Source organism: Oncorhynchus tshawytscha, linkage group LG01 (genome assembly GCF_018296145.1).
Source record: "Oncorhynchus tshawytscha isolate Ot180627B linkage group LG01, Otsh_v2.0, whole genome shotgun sequence".
In the NCBI taxonomy this organism is placed as follows: domain Eukaryota; kingdom Metazoa; phylum Chordata; class Actinopteri; order Salmoniformes; family Salmonidae; genus Oncorhynchus; species Oncorhynchus tshawytscha.
In genome coordinates, this window is record NC_056429.1 from 37,181,488 (window position 1) to 37,207,726 (window position 26,239).

The 26,239-nt window shown below is 42.2% G+C and overlaps 1 protein-coding gene across 2 annotated transcripts in view; it reads left to right on the forward strand.

Annotated features, from left to right (window-relative positions):
• The first annotated feature begins 2,067 nt into the window (after window positions 1-2,067).
• The window catches only part of LOC112250196 (desmoplakin), a 32,352-nt gene continuing 8,180 nt past the window's right edge, over window positions 2,068-26,239 (forward strand). Inside the window, exons 1-21 of one of the 2 annotated variants that reach the window (XM_024420141.2) lie at window positions 2,068-2,486; window positions 8,802-8,895; window positions 10,171-10,304; window positions 10,674-10,824; window positions 13,806-13,931; window positions 14,130-14,189; window positions 14,405-14,572; window positions 15,056-15,160; window positions 15,382-15,603; window positions 16,078-16,233; window positions 16,331-16,485; window positions 16,670-16,796; window positions 17,046-17,232; window positions 17,336-17,619; window positions 17,742-17,920; window positions 18,165-18,303; window positions 19,296-19,489; window positions 20,499-20,661; window positions 20,748-20,831; window positions 20,949-21,056; window positions 25,006-25,104. In XM_024420141.2, coding sequence (XP_024275909.1) covers window positions 2,293-2,486; window positions 8,802-8,895; window positions 10,171-10,304; window positions 10,674-10,824; window positions 13,806-13,931; window positions 14,130-14,189; window positions 14,405-14,572; window positions 15,056-15,160; window positions 15,382-15,603; window positions 16,078-16,233; window positions 16,331-16,485; window positions 16,670-16,796; window positions 17,046-17,232; window positions 17,336-17,619; window positions 17,742-17,920; window positions 18,165-18,303; window positions 19,296-19,489; window positions 20,499-20,661; window positions 20,748-20,831; window positions 20,949-21,056; window positions 25,006-25,104 — 3,129 coding nt within the window. In that variant the 5' untranslated portion in view covers window positions 2,068-2,292. The remainder of the gene's footprint in view (window positions 2,487-8,801; window positions 8,896-10,170; window positions 10,305-10,673; window positions 10,825-13,805; window positions 13,932-14,129; window positions 14,190-14,404; window positions 14,573-15,055; window positions 15,161-15,381; window positions 15,604-16,077; window positions 16,234-16,330; window positions 16,486-16,669; window positions 16,797-17,045; window positions 17,233-17,335; window positions 17,620-17,741; window positions 17,921-18,164; window positions 18,304-19,295; window positions 19,490-20,498; window positions 20,662-20,747; window positions 20,832-20,948; window positions 21,057-25,005; window positions 25,105-26,239) is intronic. The other variant, XM_024420150.2, reaches the window with a different exon arrangement.

Below are 26,239 nucleotides of genomic sequence, written 5' to 3' on the forward strand. Positions count from 1 at the left end.
ATCATGGATGGTCAGTCCTTGCATCCAAAGCTTTGTCTATGAATTTGAGAGAGTGTACATTTCTCCAGCCCCATCCCTCAGCTTTCTACTGAACCAGGGGCAGGGAAACGCCTTGTTATTGTTTCTACTGCTGATTGCCGCTTTAAAGATACTGTGAGATGATAAGATGGAAATAGGTATAACTCATTCTTTATTGTGCTGATTAAAATCAGTAAGATTGACTTCCAGGTTCTCTCTACAAGAGACAGAGTGCTGTCAAACTTGTTTTTCCTGTGGACACCACCCATTGTCTTGGATGAGGGATCTGCATATTGTTAGTGTCTAGGCATGTGTGTTACAGTGATAAAAGTATTTACCAAACTAGGTAACACTTTACTTGACACCCAGTGCCTTTAACACATGCTCATGCTCATAACCATGTCATAATATGTCATAACAGCTGACATAACATGTCATAACCTGTCATAACCCATATATTTACACCTGTTGTGACATATATTGCGTTACTTTATGGTTGGTTATGACCTACATGAGCTTGAGTTTGTTTGTTTTTCCTGCCAAGAAGTTCCCTTTCGTTTGAAAGTTTGTTTCTCACATCCTTTGTCATAAAGTGCATTTTCCACAAGTTATTTACAATATGATGAAAACAAATGACTGTAGAGAATTTATTACAACTACAACACTGTCATGAAGCATTATGACCATCCTGTGTCACTTTACTTGGACTAAGAAAATACACTTTATGACACTGTCAAGAAGCATTATGACCATCGTAATCATATATGCCAGATAGGCCTATTATGTACACCTATATCAGTCATCAGTCAAAAAGAGGGTGTCTTGTCCTGCTCCTGCATTCATCCCCATCACCAGCAACAGAGCATTGGGGTAGGTGCATGTCTGACATCAATGTGTGCACAATTACAAGGACAATTGATTATGGTAATAATATATATATATATTTTAACATAAACATGCTGTTGACATGTAATGGTGTAATGGAATGTTTTGCCTTGTGTGGTAGGTTTTGTGCGTTTTGACACGCTTATGTAGGTGTCATAACCAGCCATAAAATAACGCAATATATGTCACACAGGTCTAAATATGTGTCATGACAGTGTTATGACTATATTATAACAGGTTATGACACGTTATGTCAGTTGTTATGACATAGTTATATCTGTGTCATAACATGTTATGATGCTGGGTATCAAGTAAAGTGTTACCAAAAACTGTTATAATGAATACTGTTATGAATGCTGTTGTAATGAATGTCTCATTAGAGATGAACTGTCACAATTGTCTGCAACTTACATAACTGTTTTTTAAAGATTACCAATATTGGATCGCCTTCGATATGTTCATTAGCCAGGGGGCCTTTCCTTTTCTGATAGTCTCTTACTACATTAATTTCCTCAATAGTGATCTGTTGGAAAGAAACAGTAAACATTTCAGTGTCAAGACTTCTTCAGTTTGACCTTCAACAATAGACTGAAACACTGAGAGATAATTAGCCTACCCTCCCACAGAAAACACAGGCATGTACGCACACACACACACACACACACACACACACACACACACACACACACACACGTTTTGTTCTTCTATCCTCAGTGTGGACATTCAAAATCGTATTTCCCTAACCCCTAAACCTAACACTTACCCTAACCTTAACTCTAACCCAAACCCTAAACCTAACTCCTAACCCTAATTGATAACCCCTTACCCTAACCCTAATTGTAACCCTAACCCATAAACTTAAAATATCCTTTGTCCTCATGGGGACATGTCCCCACGAGGTAGATTTTTCCTTGTTTTTACTACCTTGTGGGGACTTTGGGGGATTTTAGGTGCCCACAAGAATTGAAGAACCAAACCAAACACACATACCACTTATCCACCTAGGCTGGGCTACAGAACATACATATCATACTAAATGGAAGACAACAGATTTACGTTTACTATGATACATCTCCCCCTGAGTACAGGTTGAGATAGAGGAGGGCCGGGGACGTGGAAAGAAAAAAACACTAAATTAAAATATTTTTCTAGGCAAGTAGGTTGATGAAAGGTGTGGTCTGTTTTGTTTGACCAAAAACGACACTTTTCCGTGTTGCAGATCAAGTCGGTGCTGCCTTGGGACTCTGCTCCGCAGACAGGTGCAGGAGGGATCACATCAACCGCTTCAGACAGTCCCCTCTGACAGCTTTTGCGCACTGCAGCCAGGATTGCAAACTCTTCGTCCACCATTTTTCTCCAGCGGAGTTTTATAACTTTTTGGATCCAGAGATGAGTCTATACGGGTCCCAGAAGGTGGTTTATGTCAGCCGCAGTATCGGGTCCAGGCCCGACCTGAGCTGCGGAACTGGACAATATGCCCAGAGCGAAGTGCACGGTGGTAGTGGATACGGACAGGAGTACATGGACGATAATACTTACAGCTACTCAAACGCTTCCATGCGAGGTGGAGGTGGAGGACAGGGGTAAGAATTGTTTTTCTTCAAAAGGCCCCTATTCTGCTGTAGGGTACTGTGTTACGCAATTGCGTTCACTTGCCCGTATACATTTGAACTACGCTACAACTCCATTGCCACTGAAGATAAATACAATGCACTATATAACCGTGTCATCTAACACATTATTTCAATCTAGTTCATTATTTTTTTATGTCAAGGTCTTGATTTTGTCGGGGGGATAATTATAGGCCTATGTGTCGTTGTCGTATATATATAGCCTAGGCTATGGCAGGGGCGAATATTATCTGTGAGTGCCGACCCAGTTAATAATTTATTAGGCATCATTGAGAGGTCTTTGTTTCCAAGAATAACGACCTGCTGTCTTGAACCATGTGACAACCCCAAAAAATACAGAAAATGAACCACACAGCAAATTCTTCAGCGTTAAATCAACACTGACATTTAGTGTTACATTGAACTATGGGCCAGTGTCTAAATGGGTCCACCCTTTTCAGTGTTAAATTAAAACGGTGCTTAGAGCTGACACTGTTACACTTTTTCAGTGTTAAGGAATGAACACTTTTAGGGTTATGCAATACCACCTCATATAGTATTTGTAACACTAGGAAGTGTATATAGTTTACACCAATGGTGTTATGCAATTAATATGTTTTTTACAGAACGTAATCAACATAATACACATTACATAACTTAATTTTACAAAATAACACTAGGATGTGTGTATAGTTTGCACCAATGGTGTTGTGCAATAACACCTCATAGTATTTGAACCATTATGCAAATGCAGTGCCTTCAGAAAGTACCCCTTGACTTTTCCCACATAAAAAAGCAGACATTTAATATACCTTTGAGCATGGTGAAGTTATTAATTACACTTGGGAGGGTGTATCGATACACCTAATCACTACAAAGATACAGGCGTACTTCCTAACTCAGTTGCCGGGGGAGGCCAATTGCATGTTGAGACATGCAGATTTGAATGGCTGTTATAGGAGAAAATTCAGGATGGATCAACAACATTGTAGTTACTCCACAATACTAACCTAAATGACAAAGTGAACAGAAGGAAGTCTGTACACAATATATTTTTTCCAAAACATCCATCCTGTTTGCAACAAGGCACTGAAGTAAAAGTACAAAAAATGTGACAAAGAAATGAGCTTAAAGTCCTGAATACAATGTGTTATGTTGGGAGCAAATCCAACACAACACATCACTGAATAACGCTCTTCATATTTTCAAGCATGGTGGTGGCTGCATCATGTTCTGGGTATGCTTGTCATCGGTAAGGACTAGGTTGTTTTTTTAGGATAAAAATAAACAGAATAAAGTTAAGCACAGGCAAAATCCAGGAGGAAAACTTGGTGGTCTGCTTTCCAACAGACAGTGGGAGACAAATTCACATTTTAGCAGGGCAACAACCTTAAACTCAAGGCCAAATAAACACTGAGTTGCTCACCAAGACAACACTGAATGTTCCTGAGTGGCCTAGTTACAGTTTTGACTTAAATCTGCTCAAATCTATGGCAAGACCTGAAAATGTCTGTCTAGCAATGATAAACTATCAACTTGACAGAGCTTGAAGAATTTAAAAAAGAATAAAGTGCAAATATTGTACAATCCAAGTGTGCAAAGCTCTGTGAGTCTTACCAGAAAGACTTACAGCTGTAATCGCTGCAAGGTGATTCTAAGATGTATTGACTCTGGGGTGTGAATACTTACAGTACCAGTCAAAAGTTTGGACACACCTACTCATTCCGGGGTTTTTCTTTATTTTCACTATTTTCTGCATTGTAGAATAATAGTGAAGAAGTCAAAACTAGGAAATAAAAAAATATGAAATCATGTAGTAACCAAGAAAGTTAAAAATATTTTATATTTGAGATTCTTCAAAGAAGCCACCCTTTGCCTTGATGACAGCTTTGCACACTCTTGGCATTCTCTTAACCAGCTTCATGAGGTAGTCATCTGGAATGCATTTAAATTTTACAAGGTGTGCCTTGTAAAATGTACATTTCTGGAGTTTCTTTCCTTTTTAATGTGTTTGAGCCAATCAGATGTGTCATGACAAGGTAGGGGTGGTATACAGCAAATAACCCTATTTGGTAAAAGACCAAGTCCTTATTATGGCAAGAACAGCTCAAATAAGCAAAAAGAAAGTGTTATACGTCGGTTTAAAGATGAACTTCTTGTTAATCCAACCACGGTGTCAGATTTCAAATAGGCTTTACGGCGAAAGCATACCATGCGATTATCTGAGAACAGCGCCCAGCAGACAAAAAATTACAAACAGTTACCAGCCAAGTAGAGGAGTTACACAAGTCAGAAATAGCGCTAAAATTAATCACTTACCTTTGATGATCTTCATATGGTTGCACTCACAAGACTCCCATTTACTCAGGAAATGTTTGTTTTGTTTGTTAAAGTCCCTCTTTATATCCAAAAACCTCTTTTGTTTGCACGTTTTGTTCAGTAATCCACTGGCTCAAAGGCAGTCACAACAGGCAGACGAAAAATCCGAAAAGTATCAGTAAAGTTTGTAGAAACATGTCAAACAATGTTTATAATCAATCCTCAGGTTGTTTTTAGTCATAATAATCAATAATATTTCAACCGGACAAAAGTTTCATCAATATAAAAGGAAAACAAGAAAGGCGCATCCTCGGTCGTGCGCATGAAAAACCTATGGGACACTGCAGGGTCCACTTACTCATTGAGGTCTTACTCCCTCATTCTTCAGAATACAAGCCTGAAACAATTTCTAAAGACTGTTGACATCTAGTGGAAGCCATAGGAAGTGCAACTTGAGTCCTAAATCAATGGAATCTGAATAGGCAGTCAATGGAAAACTACAAATAAAATAAAAATCCCACTTCCTGGATGGACTTTTCTCAGGTTTTCACCTGCCATATCAGTTCTGTTATACTCACAGACATTGTTGTAACAGTTGTGGAAACTTTAGAGGGTTTTCTATCCAAATCTACCAATTATATGCATATCCTAGCTTCTGGACCTGAGAAACAGGCAGTTTACTTTGGGCATGCTTTTCATCCGGAGGTGAAAATAGTGCCCCCTACTCTATTGAGGTTATAAAGGTCAGTCTATGAAGAAAATCTCAAGAACTTTGAACGTTTCTTCAAGTGCAGTCGCAAAAACCATTAAGCGCTATGATGAAACTGGCTCTTATGAGGGCCGCCACAGGAATGGAAGGCCCAGAGTTACCTCTGCTGCAGAGGGTAAGTTCATTAGAGTTACCAACCTCAGAAAATATTGCACACCAAATAAATGCTTCACGGAGTTCAAGTAACATACACATCTCAACATCAACTGTTCAGAGGAGACTCCGTTAATCAGGCCTTCATGGTCGAATTGCTTCAAAGAAACCTCTACTAAACGACATCAATAGAAAGAAGAGACTTGTTTTGGCCAAGATACACGTGCAATGGACATTAGACCCGGTGGAAATCTGTCCTTTGGTCTGATGAGTCCAAATTGGAGATTTTTGGTTCCAACCACCATGTCTTTGTGAGACGCAGAGTAGGGTTGGGGGGTGTGTGGGGGTGTGTTTGCTGGTATCACTGTCTGTGATGTATTTAGAATTCAAGGCACACTTAAGCAGCATGGCTACCACAACATTTTGCAGCGATACGCTATCCCATCTAGTTTGGGCTTAGTGGGACTATAATTTGTTTTTCAACAGGACACTGACCCAATGCACCTCCAGGCTGTGTAAGGGCAGATTTACCAAGAAGGAGAGTGATGGAGTGCTGCATCAGATTACCTGGCCTCCACAATCACCTGACCACCCAATTGAGATGGTTTGGGAAGAGTTGGACTGCAGAGTGAAGGAAAAGCAGCCAACAAGTGCTCAGTATGTGGGAACTCCTTCAAGACTGTTGGAAATGCATTCCAGGTGAAGCTGGTTGAGAGAATGTGAAGAATGTCCAAAGCTGTCATCAAGGCAAAGGGTGGCTGCTTTGTAGAATCTCAAATATAAAACATATTTTGATTTGTTTAACACTTTTTTTGGTTACTAATTGATTACATATGTGTTATGTCATAATTGTGATGTCTTAGTAAAAACAAAGAAAAACCCTTGAACGAGTATGTGTCCAAACTTTTGACTGGTACTGTATGCAAATTAGATACCTCTGTACTTCATTTTGAATAAATGAGCAAACATTTCTAAAAACATGTTTTCACTTTGTCATTATTGGGTACTGTGTGAAAGATGGGTGAGACAAAACATAGATTTAATACATTTTTCTACTCCGGCTGTAACACAACAAAATGTGGAATAAATCCCAGGATATGAATACCTTCTGAAGACAATGTAGGTCTGTATCTCTTGACAAGGTCACCCGTGTTGGATTAAGGACATTACAATAATGTTTACGAGTCTTTAGTGCCACACACTCTTATATAAGCATGTGCAAAGACTTGGTAGCGGACATGCTCAAACTTGAATTAGCATAACTAAAGAGCCCTTCAACTGCTACAACACTTCGACTTGCATGTGGTCAAAAACAATGAATTGAAAGTCACATCCCCACCAAGCCACAGCTCCAATATAATTTCCCCGGTGTGCCTTGCCTTTTTGAGTGAATTGTTGATTTTACCACCCCATGACTGTATTTGTTAGTGACAGAGACATGCTTGTTGAATTCATACATTTCCAGTCCTATGGACTGAAATTTCGCCCATTAAATAAATACATGTCATATAATGTTAGAACTAATGCATAAATATTGCATGTCAAATTGGCTAGCAAACAAATAACAGATCACGTCAATATGGCTAGTTAACGGGCTATGATCATAAACAGCGTGCAGTTACTTGCTGAATAACTCTAATGACAGAGCTAAATGTGGAATAATCGGTAATGTGTTTTTGACTATGCTCTTCAAGAGGTGATATTAAAACCAAGTAATTGTCAATGGTTTTAGTGGACCTAGGGGGTCGTCTCCTTGCTCCCCCCAGCAGCCAAATTGAACACTCTGCACCGTATTGTGACGTTTTATTGATATCAACCTATACAATTCTATAGAGTCTACAGTATGGAGGTCATGGTTACAGTTGAATATGAATATGAATGGTGAATATGTCTGTGATGACACAGGCAGCCCAATTCTGATATTTTCCCCCACTAATTGGTCTTTTTGACAGTCACATCAGCTCTTCACATCAGATTTTTTTCAGAGCTGATCTGATTGGTCAAAAGACCAATTAGTGGGGGAAAAAAAGATCAGAATTGGGCTCCCTGTGTAAATGCAGCCTGTGTGTTGTTGTGTTGCAACTGGCATAGGGAAAATGTGACAGTTCTCTTGACTCACATTTCCCATTTGTCTATCCCTGCACTCATGCTCAATTCAACTAGGGCATAGCGGAATCATCCTCGGATAACTAACGACTTGCTAATTGCTACACTAAGATAATAACTCATTAGAGTAAACCTTTGGGATCATTGATGTACATAGCAGAAAGTGTAATTGATGATGGGGATATTGATGATGATGCTGACTACAATGTTGTTGTTTGAGGATGAAGATGATCATGATAACGATGTTTATATTATCGATGATGTTGACATATATACTGAGAACAATAATGATAGTCATGAAACTACTTTAAATGCCAAGATAACAAGTAACAGTTAACAAAGTTTTTGTTTTAAAAACACCTAAGGGGAGCAGTCTCTGAGAATGAGGAGACCAGTATCTGAGAATGAGGGGACCAGTATCTGAGAATGAGGGGACCAGTATCTGAGAATGAGGGGACCAGTATCTGAGAATGAGGGGACCAGTATCTGAGAATGAGGGGACCAGTATCTGAGAATGAGGGGACCAGTATCTGAGAATGAGGGGACCAGTATCTGAGAATGAGGGGACCAGTATCTGAGAATGAGGGGACCAGTATCTGAGAATGAGGGGACCAGTATCTGAGAATGAGGGGACCAGTATCTAAGAATGAGGGGACCAGTATCTGAGAATGAGGGGACCAGTATCTGAGAATGAGGGGACCAGTATCTGAGAATGAGGGGACCAGTATCTGAGAATGCAACAGAAACGGCCATATTTGATATGCTTCTACCTCTGACTTAAACTGCTCCAGGCTAAACCCTGTTACATGCAGGTCCTAGGCCTCAGGTAGCCTATAACGCAACAGCAACAACACGACCGGTTTGCTAAATATTCTTTGATCGATTTTGATTTTGGTGGAAGCCTGTTGAATGTGAACTCTGCATAGACTGGTACCCTAACATTGACCGGTTGGATTACAGGAAGATGTTGATTATAACCCTCCCCTCCATGTCTCCTACAGACAGTTCCCCCTCAGTGGCCTCCACCAGAAGGCGTACATCCTGCAGGGCCAGTGTCAGGACAACCTGAGGAAAGCAGAACACTACCTACAGGCTGTAAGTCACTACCCACCGTAGATATATAACAGCAGTGTTCTGTTTCATTCTGTACTACCTACAGTCTGAGTCACTTCATGTCCTGTCTGCTTTGAGATACTGGCTTTGGTCATGATGTTAGTCTAAGTACACTTAGTCTCATGTCTGGCAACAGTAAATGTAATCAGACACTCTGACTAAGACATGTACTGCACCTGTAGACTGAGGTATGAACGCTGAGATTACTATACCAGTCCTGCAACCAAGCCCCCCCCCTGACTTGCTTTAGGGGAATTGTGGTGTGTTAGTACAAGTAGGCCTATGCATTTAATTAGCAAAGGAACATGACTGTTAGGTTTCTTCAACTGCGAGATTTTCAACTTAGGCATTTGCCTCGTTACCCAGAATCAGATGAACTCGAGGATGTCATTTGCATGTCTCTACGTGCAGCATTGAAAGAGGTTACAGGTCGTTTTGTGAGCCAAAGCTAACTAGAGTTAGCGAAATGACTGGGAAGTCTACCGGTACAGGTAGTATGGCCAAAGTCTCGCGCTATCCCTTTAAATGTCAGGTCTATTATCTTATAATAATGAGATGATCCATAACAGGTCATTAGACTGGACACACTCACTCTGATGACGAGTCCTCGCAACTGTGTGTCTGTGGTTGGCTGAGGCATTTGTGAAATATGCTCTGTCAGGTGTGACTCCGCCCTTCCGCTTCATGCGCGCAAAAGATCTTCAAACAGCTTTTAAATACTTTCAGCCTGTCAAGCCACGTCCTGTCAGATTATATTTCTCACCTGTCTCTGCCATATTTGGCATGTTCAGCATGTTCGTTGCAGGCATCGTCGACTCAGCATGTGTGTGCGTTTTGGTCACGCATGAAGTGAAAACAAGAAGTGCATCTCAGCGTGTGTCTGGCACACAGTCAGCAGTAAACCCAGGAATTATCTTTAAACACACACCAACAATGAAAACAAACCCAGGGAAAGTGTTCATTTGGCCGTGACCTGTCACAGAATGTACTCTTTTAACTATTAAAGTACACTACTGTACCAACAGTCAGTTAGCCTACAAATAGAAGCTATCTGGACAGAAAGATCATGCATGGCATCCTCATGATCTATACATTATGGTCCTATCTTTGACTGGGTCTTGAACTGAAGGATTTACCTGACTGAATATGGTCTACCGTATTCCCGTTTGAGAAACCCAGAACGGCAAGTTGAGGCTAGACTGAACCTGATGTACAAAGTCATAACGTGTGTCTGACATTTCCCCGTGTGTCCTGCAGGGCAGCGATTCTGGGCGCGGCACAGTGGAGGCAGATCACTACATGGCCCTTGCCAGAGAGACCATAGAGCAGCTGAAGGCCTGTGCTCTGGACCTCAGACAGATGGGACAACCCAATGACAACGTGGTCCGAAGGTTAGACACACTATGAGATGACCACCACTACCGCATACAGATAAACCAATATCCATTCTCCTTGTTTCTCTCTCTATTGCCCGTTCCCTCTCACTGTTTGAGGTCAGACATGCAAAACAGATGACTAATATTGCTCCGCACAATATACCTCTCCTTCACTTCTCTCTCTTTCCCTTTTTCCTCTACACTGTTATGGTTACGCAGGTGTTCGTGTGTTTCGTTTATTATTTATGTCATCTTATTTTACCAGGTAAGTTGACCGAGGACAAATTGTATTTTACAGCAACGACCTGGGGAAGAGTTTCGGGAAGAGTTTAACATTGACATTCGCTCCCCCTTCTCCCCCCGCTCCCCCTACCCCCCCCATAGTGTGGAGATGTGTCGGGACCAGTTGATGGGAGTCCACATGGCCATAAACGGAACCATGCAGAGGCGGAGCCGGGGGAGCAGAGGGAGTGGCGCTTGGGAGGAAGCTGGGTGGAGCTTCAACGAGGCCATGGCCTGGATTGGACACCAGAAGGTAAGGAGAACCACACCCTACAGGACAGATGTGTCACGCCCGTGTAGGAAGGCATATGCTACAGGATTGCATAATATTATTGCTGCCACCTGTTCCCCTTCAGATGAACTGCCTGCAGTAAATGTGTAATGCCAGTGCAGGAAAGCGTATGATACATATGAGTTACATATGATTGCACAACGTCAATGTTGTGTACCTGCAACCTGCCAGGAAGATGTAATATATTTGTTTTTAGTATTTTTCAATACTCTATATGGACATTAACATATTACATGTTGCATTTACCGGTAGATATATTTTTTAGTGTGAGCCAAAAAGGGTTCTGACAATGTGTTGCAAAACACCCCCAGTTCATATAGTATTAAAGTCATCATTTTGAAACACTTGAACCTTTGACACTTTTGGGAATTTTCTCCATTCCCCCACACTTACAGTGGCAAGAAAAAGTATGTAAACCCTTTGGAATTACCTGGACTTCTGCATAAATTGGTCATAAAATTTGTTCCGATCGTCATTTAAGTCACAACAATAGACAAACACAGTCTGCTTAAACTAATAACACACAAACGATTATACCTTTCCATGTCTTTATTGAACACACAGTGTAAACATTCACAGTGCAGGGTGGAAAAAAGTATGTGAACCCTTGGATTTAACTGGTTGACTCTCCTTTGGCAGCAATAACCTCAACCAAATGTTTTCTGTAGTTGCGGATCAGACCTGCCCAATGGTCAGGAGGAATTTTGGACCATTCCACTTTACAAAGCTGTTTCAGTTCAGCAAGATTCTTGGGATGTCTGTTGTGAACCGCTCTCTTGAGGTCACAGCATCTCAATTGGGTTGAGGTCAGGACTGACTGGGCCACTCCAGAAGGCGTATTTTCTTCTATTGAAGCCATTCTGTTGTTGATTTACTTCTGTGTTTTAGGTCGTTGTCCTGTTGCATCACCCAACTTCTGTTGAGCTTCAATTGGCAGACAGATAGCCTAACATTATTATGCTAAATGTCTTGATGAACTTGTAAATTCATTTTTCCATTGATGATAGCAAGCTGTCCAGGCCCTGAGGCAGCAAAGCAGCCCCAAACCATGATGCTCCCTCCACCGTACTTTACAGTTGGGAGGAAGTTTTGATGTTGGTGTGCTGTGCCTTTTTTTCTCCACACATAGTGTTGTGTGTTCCTTCCAAACAACTCAACTGTAGTTTCATCTGTCCACAGAATATTTTGCCAGTAATACAGTGGGACATTCGGATGCTCTTTTGCAAACTTCAGACGTGCTGCATTTTCTTTTTTGGACAGTAGTGGCTTCTTCCGTGGTGTCCTCCCATAAACACTATTCTTGTTTAGTGATTTACGTGTCGTCGACTCGTCAACAGAGATGTTAGCATGTTCCAGAGATTTCTGTAAGGCTTTAGCTGACACTCTAGGATTCTTCTTAAGCTCATTGAGCATTCTGCTCGCTGCTCTTGCAGTCATCTTTGCAGGACGGCCACACCTGGGGAGAGTAGCAACAGTGCTGAACTTTCTCCAGCTTTTTTGCAAACTGGAGAACGAACAGAAAGGATAGAGCAGGTTGTGTTGGCGGTTATGCCTGCTTTGACACTTGTACACACATGCAGAAGTCACGCTAGAGGCTAGACGTAGTGTAACTGTATGTTAAGCATTGTACCAAGTAGAATACTTTGTACACACACACACTCATACTATGCACCCCCTTTGCACAAACCTAGGTGAAAGCTAGGCTATGTTCTGGTGTTAGTGGCCCAGACTCCCTGTCTATTGGTGAATTCCTGACATACCACATTTTCTTCTTGGTTGGTTTTTAGTGTTAGGCTTACAGAGGGTAAGCGTTTACCGTACTTCACACTACTCTATCACCACCTAGTGGCAGTGTTCTAGCATGGGAGCCTACTCCCTATGGTTGATCTGTGTGTGAGTGTGTGTTGTGGTCGAAGGTGTATTTGTGTTATGGTTAAGGTGTGTGTTGAGATGTGTATTTGTGTTATGGTTAAGGTGCGTGTTGTGGTTGAGCTATGTGTGTGTGTGTGTGTGTGTGTGTGTGTGTGTGGTTAAAGATGTGTATTTGTGTTAAGGTTAAGGTGTGTGTTGTGGTTGTGAGGTTACAATGTATTTGAGATGTAGTTATAATGTATTTGAGATGTAGTTATAATGTATTTGAGATGTAGCTATAATGTATTTGAGATGTAGTTTAAAATGTATTTGACATGTAGTTATAATGTATTTGAGATGTAGTTTAAAATGTATTTGACATGTAGTTTTAATGTATTTGACATGTAGTTTAAAATGTATTTGACATGTAGTTATAATGTATTTGACATGTAGTTTAAAATGTATTTGACATGTAGTTATAATGTATTTGACATGTAGTTTTAATGTATTTGACATGTAGTTTAAAATGTATTTGAAATGTAGTTATAATGTATTTGACATGTAGTTTAAAAAGTATTTGACATGTAGTTATAATGTATTTGAAATGTAGTTATAATGTATTTGAAATGTAATTACAATGTATTTGACATGTAGTTATGATGTATTTGAAATGTCGTTATAATGTATTTGACATGTAGTTATAATGTATTTGACATGTAGTTATAATGTAGTTGACATGTAGTTATAATGTATTTGACATGTAGTTATAATGTATTTGACATGTAGTTATAATGTAGTTGACATGTAGTTATAATGTAGTTATAATGTATTTGACACATAGTTATAATGTATTTGACATGTAGTTATAATGTATTTGACATGTAGTTATAATGTATTTGACATGTAGTTATAATGTATTTAACATGTAGTTATGTATTTGACATGTAGTTATAATGTATTTGACATGTAGTTATAATGTATTTGACATGTAGTTATAATGTATTTGACATGCAGTTATAATATATTTGAAATGTAGTTCTAATGTATTTGAGATGCAGTTATAATGTGATCGTAATGTGTTTGTATTCCAGCATCTGATAGAGACCGCTCAGTGGAGAGATAACTCTGCAGACATTGAGCAGCAGCTGATCAGCCACAGCAAGTTCCACAGCTCGATACAGAGAAGCCCCGAGGTGGACAAGGCCAAGGTTGAACTGGTGGGTACCCACATATACACACACACACACACACACACACACACACACACACACACACACACACACCTGTCACAAACACAGACACAGTTACTTTCACACTGTCTCTCATACACATTCTATTTCTGGGATTGTGTTTGTGTCTGATTCTGACTAAGTGTGTCTGATTCTCTCTCAGTGTTTGTGTGTTCCTCCCTACAGATTAAGAAAGGAAACAAGGCCAACCAGTATGCTCTGGATCAGGAATGGGACACGCTGCAGGTGACAGAGGCTCTGGGGAAAACACACATACACACCCCTGCATTACTGTATAATACGGTTGTTGTACTATTATATCATCTTTCTTTAGGTTTGTGTTGTACTGAACATGTTTGTTTTCATTTGTCTGTCTATGTTCGTCATGCCACAATGGATTTGTGACTTTATTGATTGTACCTAACTACTGATGCGTCTCACCATGTTTATCGCTCTGTCAGAAAATGTCTCATGGTCGTAGCAACCAGCTGAGGGAGATGCAGCAGATCATTGAGGCAATCAGTAGACAGATCATGTGGGTGAACGTGAGAGAGGAGGAGGAGCTGGTGTTCGACTGGGGGGACAAGAACATCGACCTCTACATCCCCAAGAAGCAGGAGAGCTACTCGGTAAGGACTGGGTCAAGGGTTAAAGATCAAGCGTCAGAGGGGGAAGTGTCACAGTGGGAGGGTGGAGAGGCTAATTGATGATTCCCATAGAGGCAATACAGGCTGACTGCATCCCAAATGGAACCCTATTCCCTATATAGTGCACTACTTTTAACCAGGGCTCTGCACTAATGTAGGGAATAGGGTGACATTTGGGACGCAGACTAGCTGTAATTGTTCCTGTTCATTGGTGATGTTTGGCAGTCTCTAGTCCCGTGACGTCTAGTGTATTGTGTGTCTGTATATCATTATGTGTTGTTAATCTGTTTTGCATTATGTACCCTGGGGAAGTATAATGCCAATTGCCAAACCTCTGAAACTTGTGCAATGAAACCACATATCATTTTTCAGTCCCAATGGTTCCCCAGGGCCAAACAGTCATTCTATCTCTCCAGTTTTGCCCTAACTGTGTTGTCTGTAAACTGTGTTGTTTTTCTCTGTCAGAAACTGATGAGTGCCCTGGAGGAGAAGGATAAGGACCTAAATAAACTGAAGCTGAAAGTGGACAGCCTTCTGAAGAACCCCCACCCTGCCTCTGACAAGATCGAGGTTAGGAGATGTCTGTCTAGAAGAATATCTACTTGATTATTTGGATCGCCATTAGCTGTTACAGTCGCAAAAGCTACTCTTCCTGGGGCCCATGATATCTAGCAATGTCTAGCTATCTAATTTGCTGGGATGGTTATTTTGATATGAGTTCTCATCTTCCTTTCAATCCCCCTTTTATTTGTTCTTTAATCCCTCTATCCTTCTTTTTAAATTTCTTACAGGCTTACATGGACACTCTGCAGACCCAGTGGAGCTGGCTCCTCCAGATCACCAAGTGTATCCATGTCCACCTGAAGGAGAATGCTGCCTACAGCGAGTTCTTCAAGGAGGCCAATGAGATGTACAATAAGCTGCAGAAGGCGCATGAGAACATCCGTAAGAAGTTCACCAGCGACAGAAACACGCCCCTTGAAAACTTGCTGGAACTACTCAAAGGCCTGGAGGTAAGACATGTACATCTTTGAAGGTACCACAGATATACTGTACAATGTTATATCTCAAACACCCAATTCTGCTTATAGTGCACTACTTACAGACTGTACTGTACACTCTTGGAAAAAAGGGTTCCAAAAGGGTTCTTTGGCTGTCCCCATAAGATAACCATTTTTGGTTCCAGGTAGAACCATTTTTGGGTTCCCTCTGTAGAAAGGGTTCTACATGGAACCCAAAGGGGTTCTTCCTGGAACAAAAGGTTCTACCTGCAACCAAAAAGGGTTCTTCAAAGAGTTCTCCAATGGGGACAGCTAAAGAACCCTTTAGGGTTCTATATATCACATATTTCTTCTAAGAGTGTAGTCACTCTGGTGAAGGACTAGTTCACTACGTGTGGAATACGAAGTAATTTGTGAAGATAGAATAGAATTGCTCCCCCTTTCCTCTGGTAGGGATATTGACCTCTGACCCTTAACCTCCAACAGAAAGAGAAGGAGCGAATCATGGAGAATAAGAGGCAGGTGCAGCACCTGGTCAACAAGTCCAAGAGCATCGTGAGGCTCAGACCACGTAACCCTGAAGAGGAGAAGAGCTGTAGTCCTGTTATGGTACAGGCCCTGTGTGACTTCAAACAAGACCAGGTCCGAGACATGAACATACACACACACAAGCTCTCTCTCTCTTACATGCATGCACACACACACACTCCTGTCTAACATTGTGCATGTCCCTCTATAGAAGGTGATTCTGAAGGGCAACGAGGGCATACTGAAAGACAACTCCCAGCGCAGTAAGTGGCAGGTAACAGGACCAGGAGGACTGGACATGCTGGTGCCCTCTGTCTGTCTGCTGGTGCCACCACCCAACTCCCTTGGCATCAACATGGCCAACAAGTAAGAACACACACATGCAGACACGCAGTGCGCACACACGCACACACACACACACACACACACACACACACACACACACACACACACACACACACACACACACACACACACACACACACACACACACACACACACACACACAATGTGAGAATTAAATCACCATCTGTGTTGTGTGGTCCATCAGGAATGAGCAGTACTATGAGGCCATCCTGTCTGTGTGGAATCAGCTCTACATCAACATCAAGAGTCTCATCTCCTGGCAGTACTATGTCCAGGACCTCACACGTATCAACTCACTCACCGTCACCATGGTAAGTCTATAAGTCACTGCGGTAACCACTATCATTGTCACCACCATCATCTCCGTAAACACATCCTTGTAACTACTTAGAAGACCACTAGCTCAAGTGTCAGGGTTGCACTTTGCTATACAGCCCACGGTTTACTTATACTAAGATTACAACAAAAATACCTAAAAATGATAATAACAATATATAACCTCAATAAGTATGCCCTTTGAAATTTTTTTTTACGATAACTGCATTATTGTGTCCTTTCAGCTGTCCCGTATGCGTCCCGAGGAGTACCGCAGCATCCTGAAGAGTCTGGAGGCACACTACTCAGAGTTCACCCACTGTTGCCATGGCTCCGAGATGTTCAAGGACGAGGACAAGCGGAGCATCGAGAGCCAGTACACTGGAGCCCATGCTCACTACGACCGCCTGCTGGTCCAGCTACCTGTTTACAGTGAGAAGATGTACACCTGTCTACTCTGAGTGCATGTCAATAGCCTGAATTGGATCTGTACCTCACAGTAAATGACACCAGCATTTCATCTCTCTGTCCCTAGCTGCACAGCAGACCGGCAACGAGGAGAAGATCAAAGCAGAGGAGGAAGCCAGGATACTGGTGGCCGAGAAAGAGGAAGCCAAGGTAGTGGGGACTAAGCAAGATCATGTGAGGAAGGTAGTGGTGAAGAAGAAGGTGGCGTCGGTGACATCACAGAGCCTGATGGAGCTGCACGAGCTCAGACTGAGACTGGAGGGGGCAGAGGCGGGGCTTACTCAGCACATCCACATCTGTCTGGCAGAGGATGGAGCACACGACTGTGGCCTGAGGATCACACAGCTAGAGGTACTCACACACACACACACACACACAGATAGAATATACCTAGGAGTGTACTTTACTAGGAGTACTACTGCGTATGTAGGTTTGGGTTTGTGCATGTGACTAAGTGTGTGTGTTTTCCACAGTCTGTACAGCGGGACGTGGACTCTATCCGTGAGGAGTACCTGCGTCTAAATGAGCGTGTTCTGAAGGAACTGGAGAACATGACTGACTCTGACAAAGCCACGTTCCTACACAGCCAACTCGGCCTCATCAACGAGAGACTGGGCAGTCTGGACGAGTGCTTCGCAGCATACCTACAGAGGTAAACATTATACTGTAGTGTATGAGCATACACCCACAGCCTGAAAAAGTTACCTTGCCAGTATACCCATAGTGGTGCTCTAATAACAGACAAACTCGTCCATACACACTCACCACTCATTGCTCAAGTGTAACTAATTTGTTTTGACAAATTCTCTCTCTCCATCTCTCTCTCATTCTTTCTTTGCATCTCTCCCCCTTCTTCTCTCTCTCTCCTCTGTCCTCCGCCCCTCTCTCCCTCCCAGGCTGCGGGCTCTCAGGGTCCTCCTGGAAAGTGTGTCCAGGGCTGAGGACATCATTAAGGTCCATGAGGCCAGACTGACAGAGAAGGAGACCACATCCTTGAATCCTGCAGAGGTGGGGGACTACAGGTCCACTCTGAAGGTAACAGTTGCTGTATGACACACAAGCCCAAAGAATGTGGGAATGGCAGTGTCTGTCACATCAATTATTCAGCCTGTCAGTTAGCTGTATGTGGTACTTCTAGGATAAAATGGTCTGTTTGTAAATTAGGGCCCAATGAAATCCGTGATGTGGAAAACGAGTACGGAATCCAGACATTAAAACGGAATTGAACAATTTATGTTTTATTTTATTGATGTACCCCCAAGCGATGAAACTAATGACAACCGTCTTCTGGTAGATGGAAAGGCTTTCCAAAAAATGATCTCAATTAAATGTCAATTACAAAGTAGTCTATGCCTATCTGGCAGAATGATATCATGATTATTTGCATCAATCCAGTGGTGATTTGTTTAGCAAACTCTGCACTCACATGTGTGCTACAGAAACACTGCTAACCAAGCAAGTCTCTTGCTGGTGTGCACTTGAATTAAAGGGTATAATTTCTTAGATCTTTCCCACACCTCAAAAGTGCTCTCCTGATGTGGTTTAAGCACTGTTGTGAACTTAGAACATCCAATTTTATTGTTTTTCTGTAAAAAAAAAAAAAAGTGATTATTTGTTGTATTTTTTTGTATTAGATGAGTTTATTAGTCACATGCACAGGGTCACTGATGTTATCTCAGGCTTAAGTGAAATGTTTATGCTCTGAGCTCTTACAGTGCAGGACAAAAAAAAGAAACTTGGAAAAACAAAACTGAGAAAACGGAATTTGGGAAAAAACTAAACGGAATTTGCCAATAAATAAAATAGATTTTATAGGGCCCTTGTAAATGTTTTGTGAGTCTGTGAGTTTTGTGGTTATTTGGGTTCTCGGTATGTACTCTAAAATGGACAGTTAACTTTCTGATTAAAATCTAGGTTGTTCTGTTGTGTGTGTCTGTGTGTGTGTGTGTGTGTGTGTGTGTGTGTGTGTGTGTGTGTGTGTGTGTGTGTGTGTGTGTGTGTGTGTGTGTGTGTGTGTGTGTGTGTAGAGTATGAGGGCGGAGCTGGAGGGGAAGAGTGCCGTCCTGGTCTCCATGGAGACGGAGCTGGGGAAGGCGGTCCACTGGAATGGCCAGGTGGGCGGAGCCTTCCACAGGTGTGACGTGGACCTGTCCATATACAGCGAACAGGTCAACCAGCTGTCTGACCGCTGGAGACGCATCCAGAGCCAGCTAGACTCTAGGTATGGACCTATCTTTACCTTATCTATCTACACCTTTTCGGTTCCTTATCTCATTCCCACTACAATAGACCTGCAATAGACATATCCCAAACCATGAAAAACAGCCCAGACCATTATTCCTCCTCCACCAAGCTTTACAGTTGGCACAATGCATTGTGTAAGGTAGCGTTCTCCTGGCATCCGCCAAACCCAGATTCGTCCGTTGTACTGCCAGATGGTGAAGAATGATACATCACTCCAGAGACGTTTCCACTGCTCCAGAGTCCAATGGTGGTGAGCTTTACACACCTCCAGCCAACACTTAGCATTGCACATTGTGACATTAGGATTGTGTGCGGCTGCTCGGCCATGGACACCCATTTCATGAAGCTCTTGATGAGTTTTTTGTGCTAACGTTGCTTCCAGAGGCAGTTTGGAACTCTGTAGTGAGTGCTGCAACCAAGGACAAGCGATTTTTACACACTTCAGCACTTGAAGTGCTGAAGTGTCCCGTTCTGTGATCATGTGTGGCCTACCACTTCGCGGCTGAGCAGTTGTTGCTCTTAGACGTTTTCACTTCACAAAAACAGCACTTGACCGGGGCAGCTCTAGCAGGGCAGAAATGTTACGAACTGACTTGTTGGAAAGGTGCCATCCTATGACGGTGCCATGTTAAAAGTCACTCAGCTCCTCAGTAAGGCATTTCTACTGCTAATGTTTGTCTATGTAGATTGCATGGCTGTGTGCTAGATTTTATACACCTGTCAGCAACGGGTGTGGCTGAAATAGCCGAATCCACTCATTTGAAGGGGTGTCCACATACTTTTGTAAATATAGTGTATATCTCACTCCGTAGCTTGATCTGTTTTGTTGTGTGTCGTCCCTCTGATTCTTGTTTACAGACTTCCTGTTCTCCACACCAATACACCTTTTTTTTATCTGCCCTTCCTTTACATTTCGATTACTTAAAAATACATACTTTTAAATAATCTATTTACAAAAACTGTATCTCGCTTCCCCTGTCTCTCAGACTGCGGGACCTGGAGGGGTACCTCCATCTGCTCCAGCAGTACACAACCACGAGCTCAGTCCTCAGTGAGTGGATTGGTGCTACTCGTCAGAAACATGACGCGCTGCAGGCCACCAAGATAGACAGCATCACAGCCCTGGATGAACACCTCAACCAGCAGAAGGTTAATCAATAAAAAAAAACAGTCCAGTTGTTCAGTGTCTATTGGAGTCAATTTAACCCAACATATGAATGTATGTGTCTGTCTAGGTGCTGAACTCTGAGATCAAGGGGAAGAGGGAGAGTGTGGTGAGTGTTCTTGGAGACACTGACGCCTGCGTCAACTCCATCAAGGTACAGACCATTTCTGACAAATTATATCTAACAGTACCTGTCTGTTTTAACATTTCTGTGATGTAATAAAATATGTTTGTATTGTACATTTGTTTTAATGTGACTTTATGTTTTTAGGACTATGAGCTGGAGTTGGCCTCATACAGTGCTGGTCTGGAGACTCTACTAAACATCCCTATGAAGAGGACCATGCTACAATCTCCTTCTACTAAACTCACTGAGGAGGTAAACAGTAATCATAATATCCAGTCAACAAAGATACTTTAAAATGTGTGTCTAAACTCAGCAAAAAAAGAAATGTCCTCTCACTGTCAACTGCGTTTATTTTCAGCAAACTTAACATGTGTAAATATTTGTATGAACACAACAAGATTCAACAACTGAGACATGAACTGAACAAGTTCCACAGACATGTGACTAACAGAAATTGAATAATGTGTCCCTGAATAAAGGAGGGTCAAAATCAAAAGTAACAGTCAGTATCTGGTGTGGCCACCAGCTGCATTAAATACTGCAGTGCATCTCCTTCTCATGGACTGCACCAGATTTGCCAGTTCTTGCTGTGAGATGTTACCCCACTCTTCCACCAAGGCATCTGCAAGTTCCCGGACATTTCTGGGGGGGAATGGCCCTAGCACTCACGCTCCAATCCAAAAGGGCCCAGACTTTTCGCTGGCCATGGCAGAACACTGACATTCCTGTCTTGCAGGAAATCATGCACAGAACGAGCAGTATGGCTGGTGGCATTGTCATGCTGGAGGGTCAGGTCAGGATGAGCCTGCAGGAAGGGTACCACATGAGGGAGGAGGATGTCTTCCCTGTAATGCACAGCTTTGAGATTGCCTGCAATGACAACAAGCTCAGTCCAATGATGCTGTGACACACCGCCCCAGACCATGATGGACCCTCCACCTCCAAATTGATCCCGCTCCAGAGTACAGGCCTCGGTGTAACACTCATTCCTTCGAAGATAAACACAAATCCGACCATCACGCCTGATGAGACAAAACCACGACTCGTCAGATAAGAGCACTTTTTGCCATTACTGTCTGGTCCAGCGACGGTGGGTTTGTGCCCGTAGGCGACATTGTGCCGGTGATGTCTGGTGAGAACCTGCCTTACAACAGGCCTACAAGCCCTCAATCCAGCCTCTCTCAGCCTATTGCGGACAGTCAGAGCACTGCTGGAGGGATTGTGCTTTCCTGGTGTAACTCGGGCAGTTGTCCCTGCCATACTGTACCTGTCCCGCAGGTGTGATGTTCGGATGTACCAATCCTGTGCAGGTGTTGTTACACGTGGTCTGCCACTGCGAGGACGATCAACTGTCCGTCCTGTCTCCCTGTAGCGCTGTCTTAGGCATCTCACAGTACGGACATTGCAAGTTATTGCCCTGGCCACATCTGCAGTTCTCATGCCTCCTTGCTGCATGTCTAAGGCACATTCACACAGATGAGCAGGGACCCTGGGCATCTTTCTGTTGGTGTTTTTCAGAGTCAGTAGAAAGGCCTCTTTAGTGTCCTAAGTTTTCATAACTGTGACCTTAATTGCCTACCATCTGTAAGCTGTTAGTGTCTTAACGACCGTTCCACAGGTGCATGTTCATTAATTGTTTATGGTTCATTGAACAAGCATGGGAAACAGTGTTTAAACCCTTTACAATGAAGATCTGTGAAGTTATTTGGATTTTTATGAATTATCTTAGAAAGACAGGGTCCTGAAAAAGGGATGTTTATTTTTTTGCTGAGTTTATATCTCTGTTACACAACCACACACAGCCCACTCAGTATCTACAGTGACTTCAGAAAGTATTCACACCCCTTGACTTTTTACACATTTTGTTGTGTTATAAGTTGGGATTAAAATGGATTTTATTCTCCTATTTTGTTAACGATCTAAACAAAATACTCTGTAACGTCAAAGTGGAAGAAAATTTTTAACATTTGTAAAAAATTAAAAATAAAATCTAATATAAAAAAATAAAACACCCATATATCTTGATTACATAAGTATTCAACCTCCTAAGACAATACATGTTAGAATCACCTTTGGCAGCGATTACAGCTGTGAGCCTTTCTGGGTAAGTGTCTAAAAGCTTTGCACACCTGTATTGTACAATATTTTCACATTATTCTTAAAACAATTATTTAAGTTCTGTCAAGTTGGATGTTGATCATTGATCATTGCCATAGATTTTCAAGACAATTTAAGTCAATACTGAAACTAGGCCACTCGGGCACATTCCATGTCAAATCAAATCAAACTTTATTTGTCACATGCGCCGAATACGACAAGTGTAGACTTTACCGTGAAATGCTGACTTACAAGCCCTTAACCAACAGTGCAGTTCAAGAAGAGTTAAGAAAATAATGACCAAATAAACAAAAATAGTAATACAATAACAATAACGAGGCTATGTATCGAGCTATGTATTGAGGTATCGAGTCAGTGTGTGGGGGTACAGGTTAGTTGAGGTAATTTGTACATGTAGGTAGTGGTGAAGTGACTATCCATAGATAATAAACAACAACAGAGTAGAAGCTGTTAAGGAGCCTTTTGGTCCTAGACTTGGTGCTCCGGTACTGCTTACTTACTTACTTACTGACTTTATTGTCCCCATGGGGACATGTTGTTGCAGTGTCATGTACATGTTTAAAGTGGCGTTTAAATACAAAACTAAATTGACAATAAAACTTTCAGAACAGTCACACACCATTTCATTTTTTTTTTAAAGACTAACCTGCTGTTCTTACTGAGTCCTTAGGAAATTTAGCCCGAGCTATTTAGGAGGGATATCACACCTGGCACAAATTATTGTCTAGTTCTGTTTTTCCTGGAGTAGTTCAAAGTCCGGGTACAGGGGGTGGCTTGGGTCTAAAATTATTTTGTGCGCCTTGCGGGGGGCCCTGACCTTAAAGATCTCATCCAGGCCTGTCTGTTTGAATCCAAGTACCTTACTTGCTGTGGTGATAATCCTTCTCTCTCGTGCGATAGCAGAGAGAACAGTCTATAACTTGGGTGACTGGAGTCTCTGACAATTTTATGGGCTTTCCTCTAACACCACCTATTATATAGGTCCTGGATGGCAGGAAGCTTGGCCCCAGTGATGTACTGGGCCATATTCACTACCCTCTATAGCGCTTTACGGTCAGATGCCGAACAGTTGACATACCAGGCGGTGATGCAACCAATGTCATCTTGGTAAGCAACTCCAGTTGGCCTTGTGTTTTAGGTAATTGTCCTGCTGACAGGGGAATTTGTCTCCCAGTGTCTGTTAAAAAGTAGACTGAACTGATTTTCTGTGTTTAGTACTATTCAGTTTATTTTTTATCCCCAAAAAATCCTTAGTCCTTGCCAATGACAAGCATACCCATGACATGATGTAGACACTACCATGCTTGAAAATATGAAGAGTGGTACTCGGTGATGTGTTGGGTTGGATCTGCCCTAAACATAACCCTTTGAGAAAAACAAAAGAAAAACAATTCCACTTTGACAGAATGGGGTATTGTGTGTCGGGTGTCAAGTAAAAATCTTCCCAGAGTGAAATAGTGACTTCATGTTGTAAAATTTCCACAGCGTGAAAATGTTCCCTGTTCAATAATTGCATGTGCGTCTCTTTATGTGGATGGCTGAGCTCATGCGGATGTTTCTCTCACACCCTCCCTCGCCCTTGTTTTAGCTATCTAACTAACTAACAAATATATGCACTGTAAATCGAAAAAGTAGCGCCCAAGTCTTTGCAATCGCAAAAAATCTCTTCTCACATCAACCCTCAGCACTTTGATGCACAAATCTGGGTATTTAATCGCTGACCTTATGCCTCAACAAGCTTCTGATTGGTCAGTGTCTCCTGGCCAACATTGATTGGCAGATGTGTGAAGCGTATGCGCTTGCCCACAGAATAGTTTTTTGAGGTCGAGGGAGTGTGAGAGGGATTCATCCGCACGAGCTCAGCCATCCACGTAAAGAGATGCATGTCCAATTACTGAACCGGGAACATTTTCACGCCGGGAAGATTTGTTATATTACAGTGACACAAAATCTCAATGTAATCCATTCGAAGTTCAAGGGGTGTGAATACGTTCCGAAGGCACTGTATGTCTCTGTCTCTTAGTGGTTCGTGTCATTGTGTGTCTCTATTATTTAACGCTGCATTGTTGACTTTCTTTCCCAGACTACGTTGCTGCAGACCCGTTACATAGAGCTGCTCACCCTGTCTGGTGACTACAACAAATACCTGGGAGAACTACACAATAACATGGAGACGCTCAAGGTACTGAGAGGAACCACACGGAACTGGAGATTTAATCTGTTCCGCTCGTGTTTTTACAACGATGAGCTTTTAGACCACGTGTCAAACACAAAGCCCGCGTGGCCAAATCCGCCCCGTGACACGGGGTCTCATCCGGCCCCGCACAATGATTTGGGGTTGTCAATTCATTTTTGGCCCGCTTCCATACAGCCCGCGATGCGCCGCACTACTATGTCACAGCAACCACTACCAACGTCCTGCATGCCAAATAGCATTGCCATTCACACACCCCTCCTCCCAAACACACACATACCTACACACAAGCTAGCCAGTGCACTGTATCTTATCATCACTAATGGCACTGACCCGGACTGAAAGTTCGAAGGTGTTATAGGCTAAATGACCATGCCAGGTTTCGGTTCCGACCCGTCATTGCTGTAGCCTACAGAAAATGTCATGTTGGGTGTCAAAACGTAATAAGATAAAGGATTTACACGCGGGTATAAATTACTACTAAAGGACAATAGGATACACAAGCGAGTATAAATGAAACAACAGTTGAGTGATCTACTTCATGAAATTACGGCCTGATGTGCTCCCATTGGTGAATTCAAGGTCAATTGTGCTGCTTTAGTGTGCTGCTTTAGTGTGTCCCGTTTACCGCTTATTAGCTTATTCCGCAATGAAATCCTAAAATGGCCTGGGAAATATTATTAGCACCTTCTAGAAGTATTTAGAAAATAATTTGATTTCGAACAAGTGATTCTTCTTTACTTTGGAATTGAACTCACCTGTGGTGAGTTGCAGGTGCCTCCAATATAAATATCACTCATTCAAACAGTTTGTATAGAGAAAAGGACTCATTCTCCTGTTTTGTGTCACTGTGTGTACCGCACTGAGCATGGAGAAAAGAAAGAAAACCAGAGAATTATCTGAGGAGGTCCGACACAAGATTGTAGCCAAGGATGGACAATTTCAAGGCTACAAGTCCATCTCCAGAGTCCTTGATGTTCCTGTTTCCACCGTATGTAATGTTATCAAGACGTTTAAGGCCTGTGCCTGGACCAGCCAACCACCCTGGACGTGGCCGCAAGAGAACTTGATGGAAGATTGCAGCGAAGGATTGTTTGAGTGGTGGAGAAAACACCTCGATCAA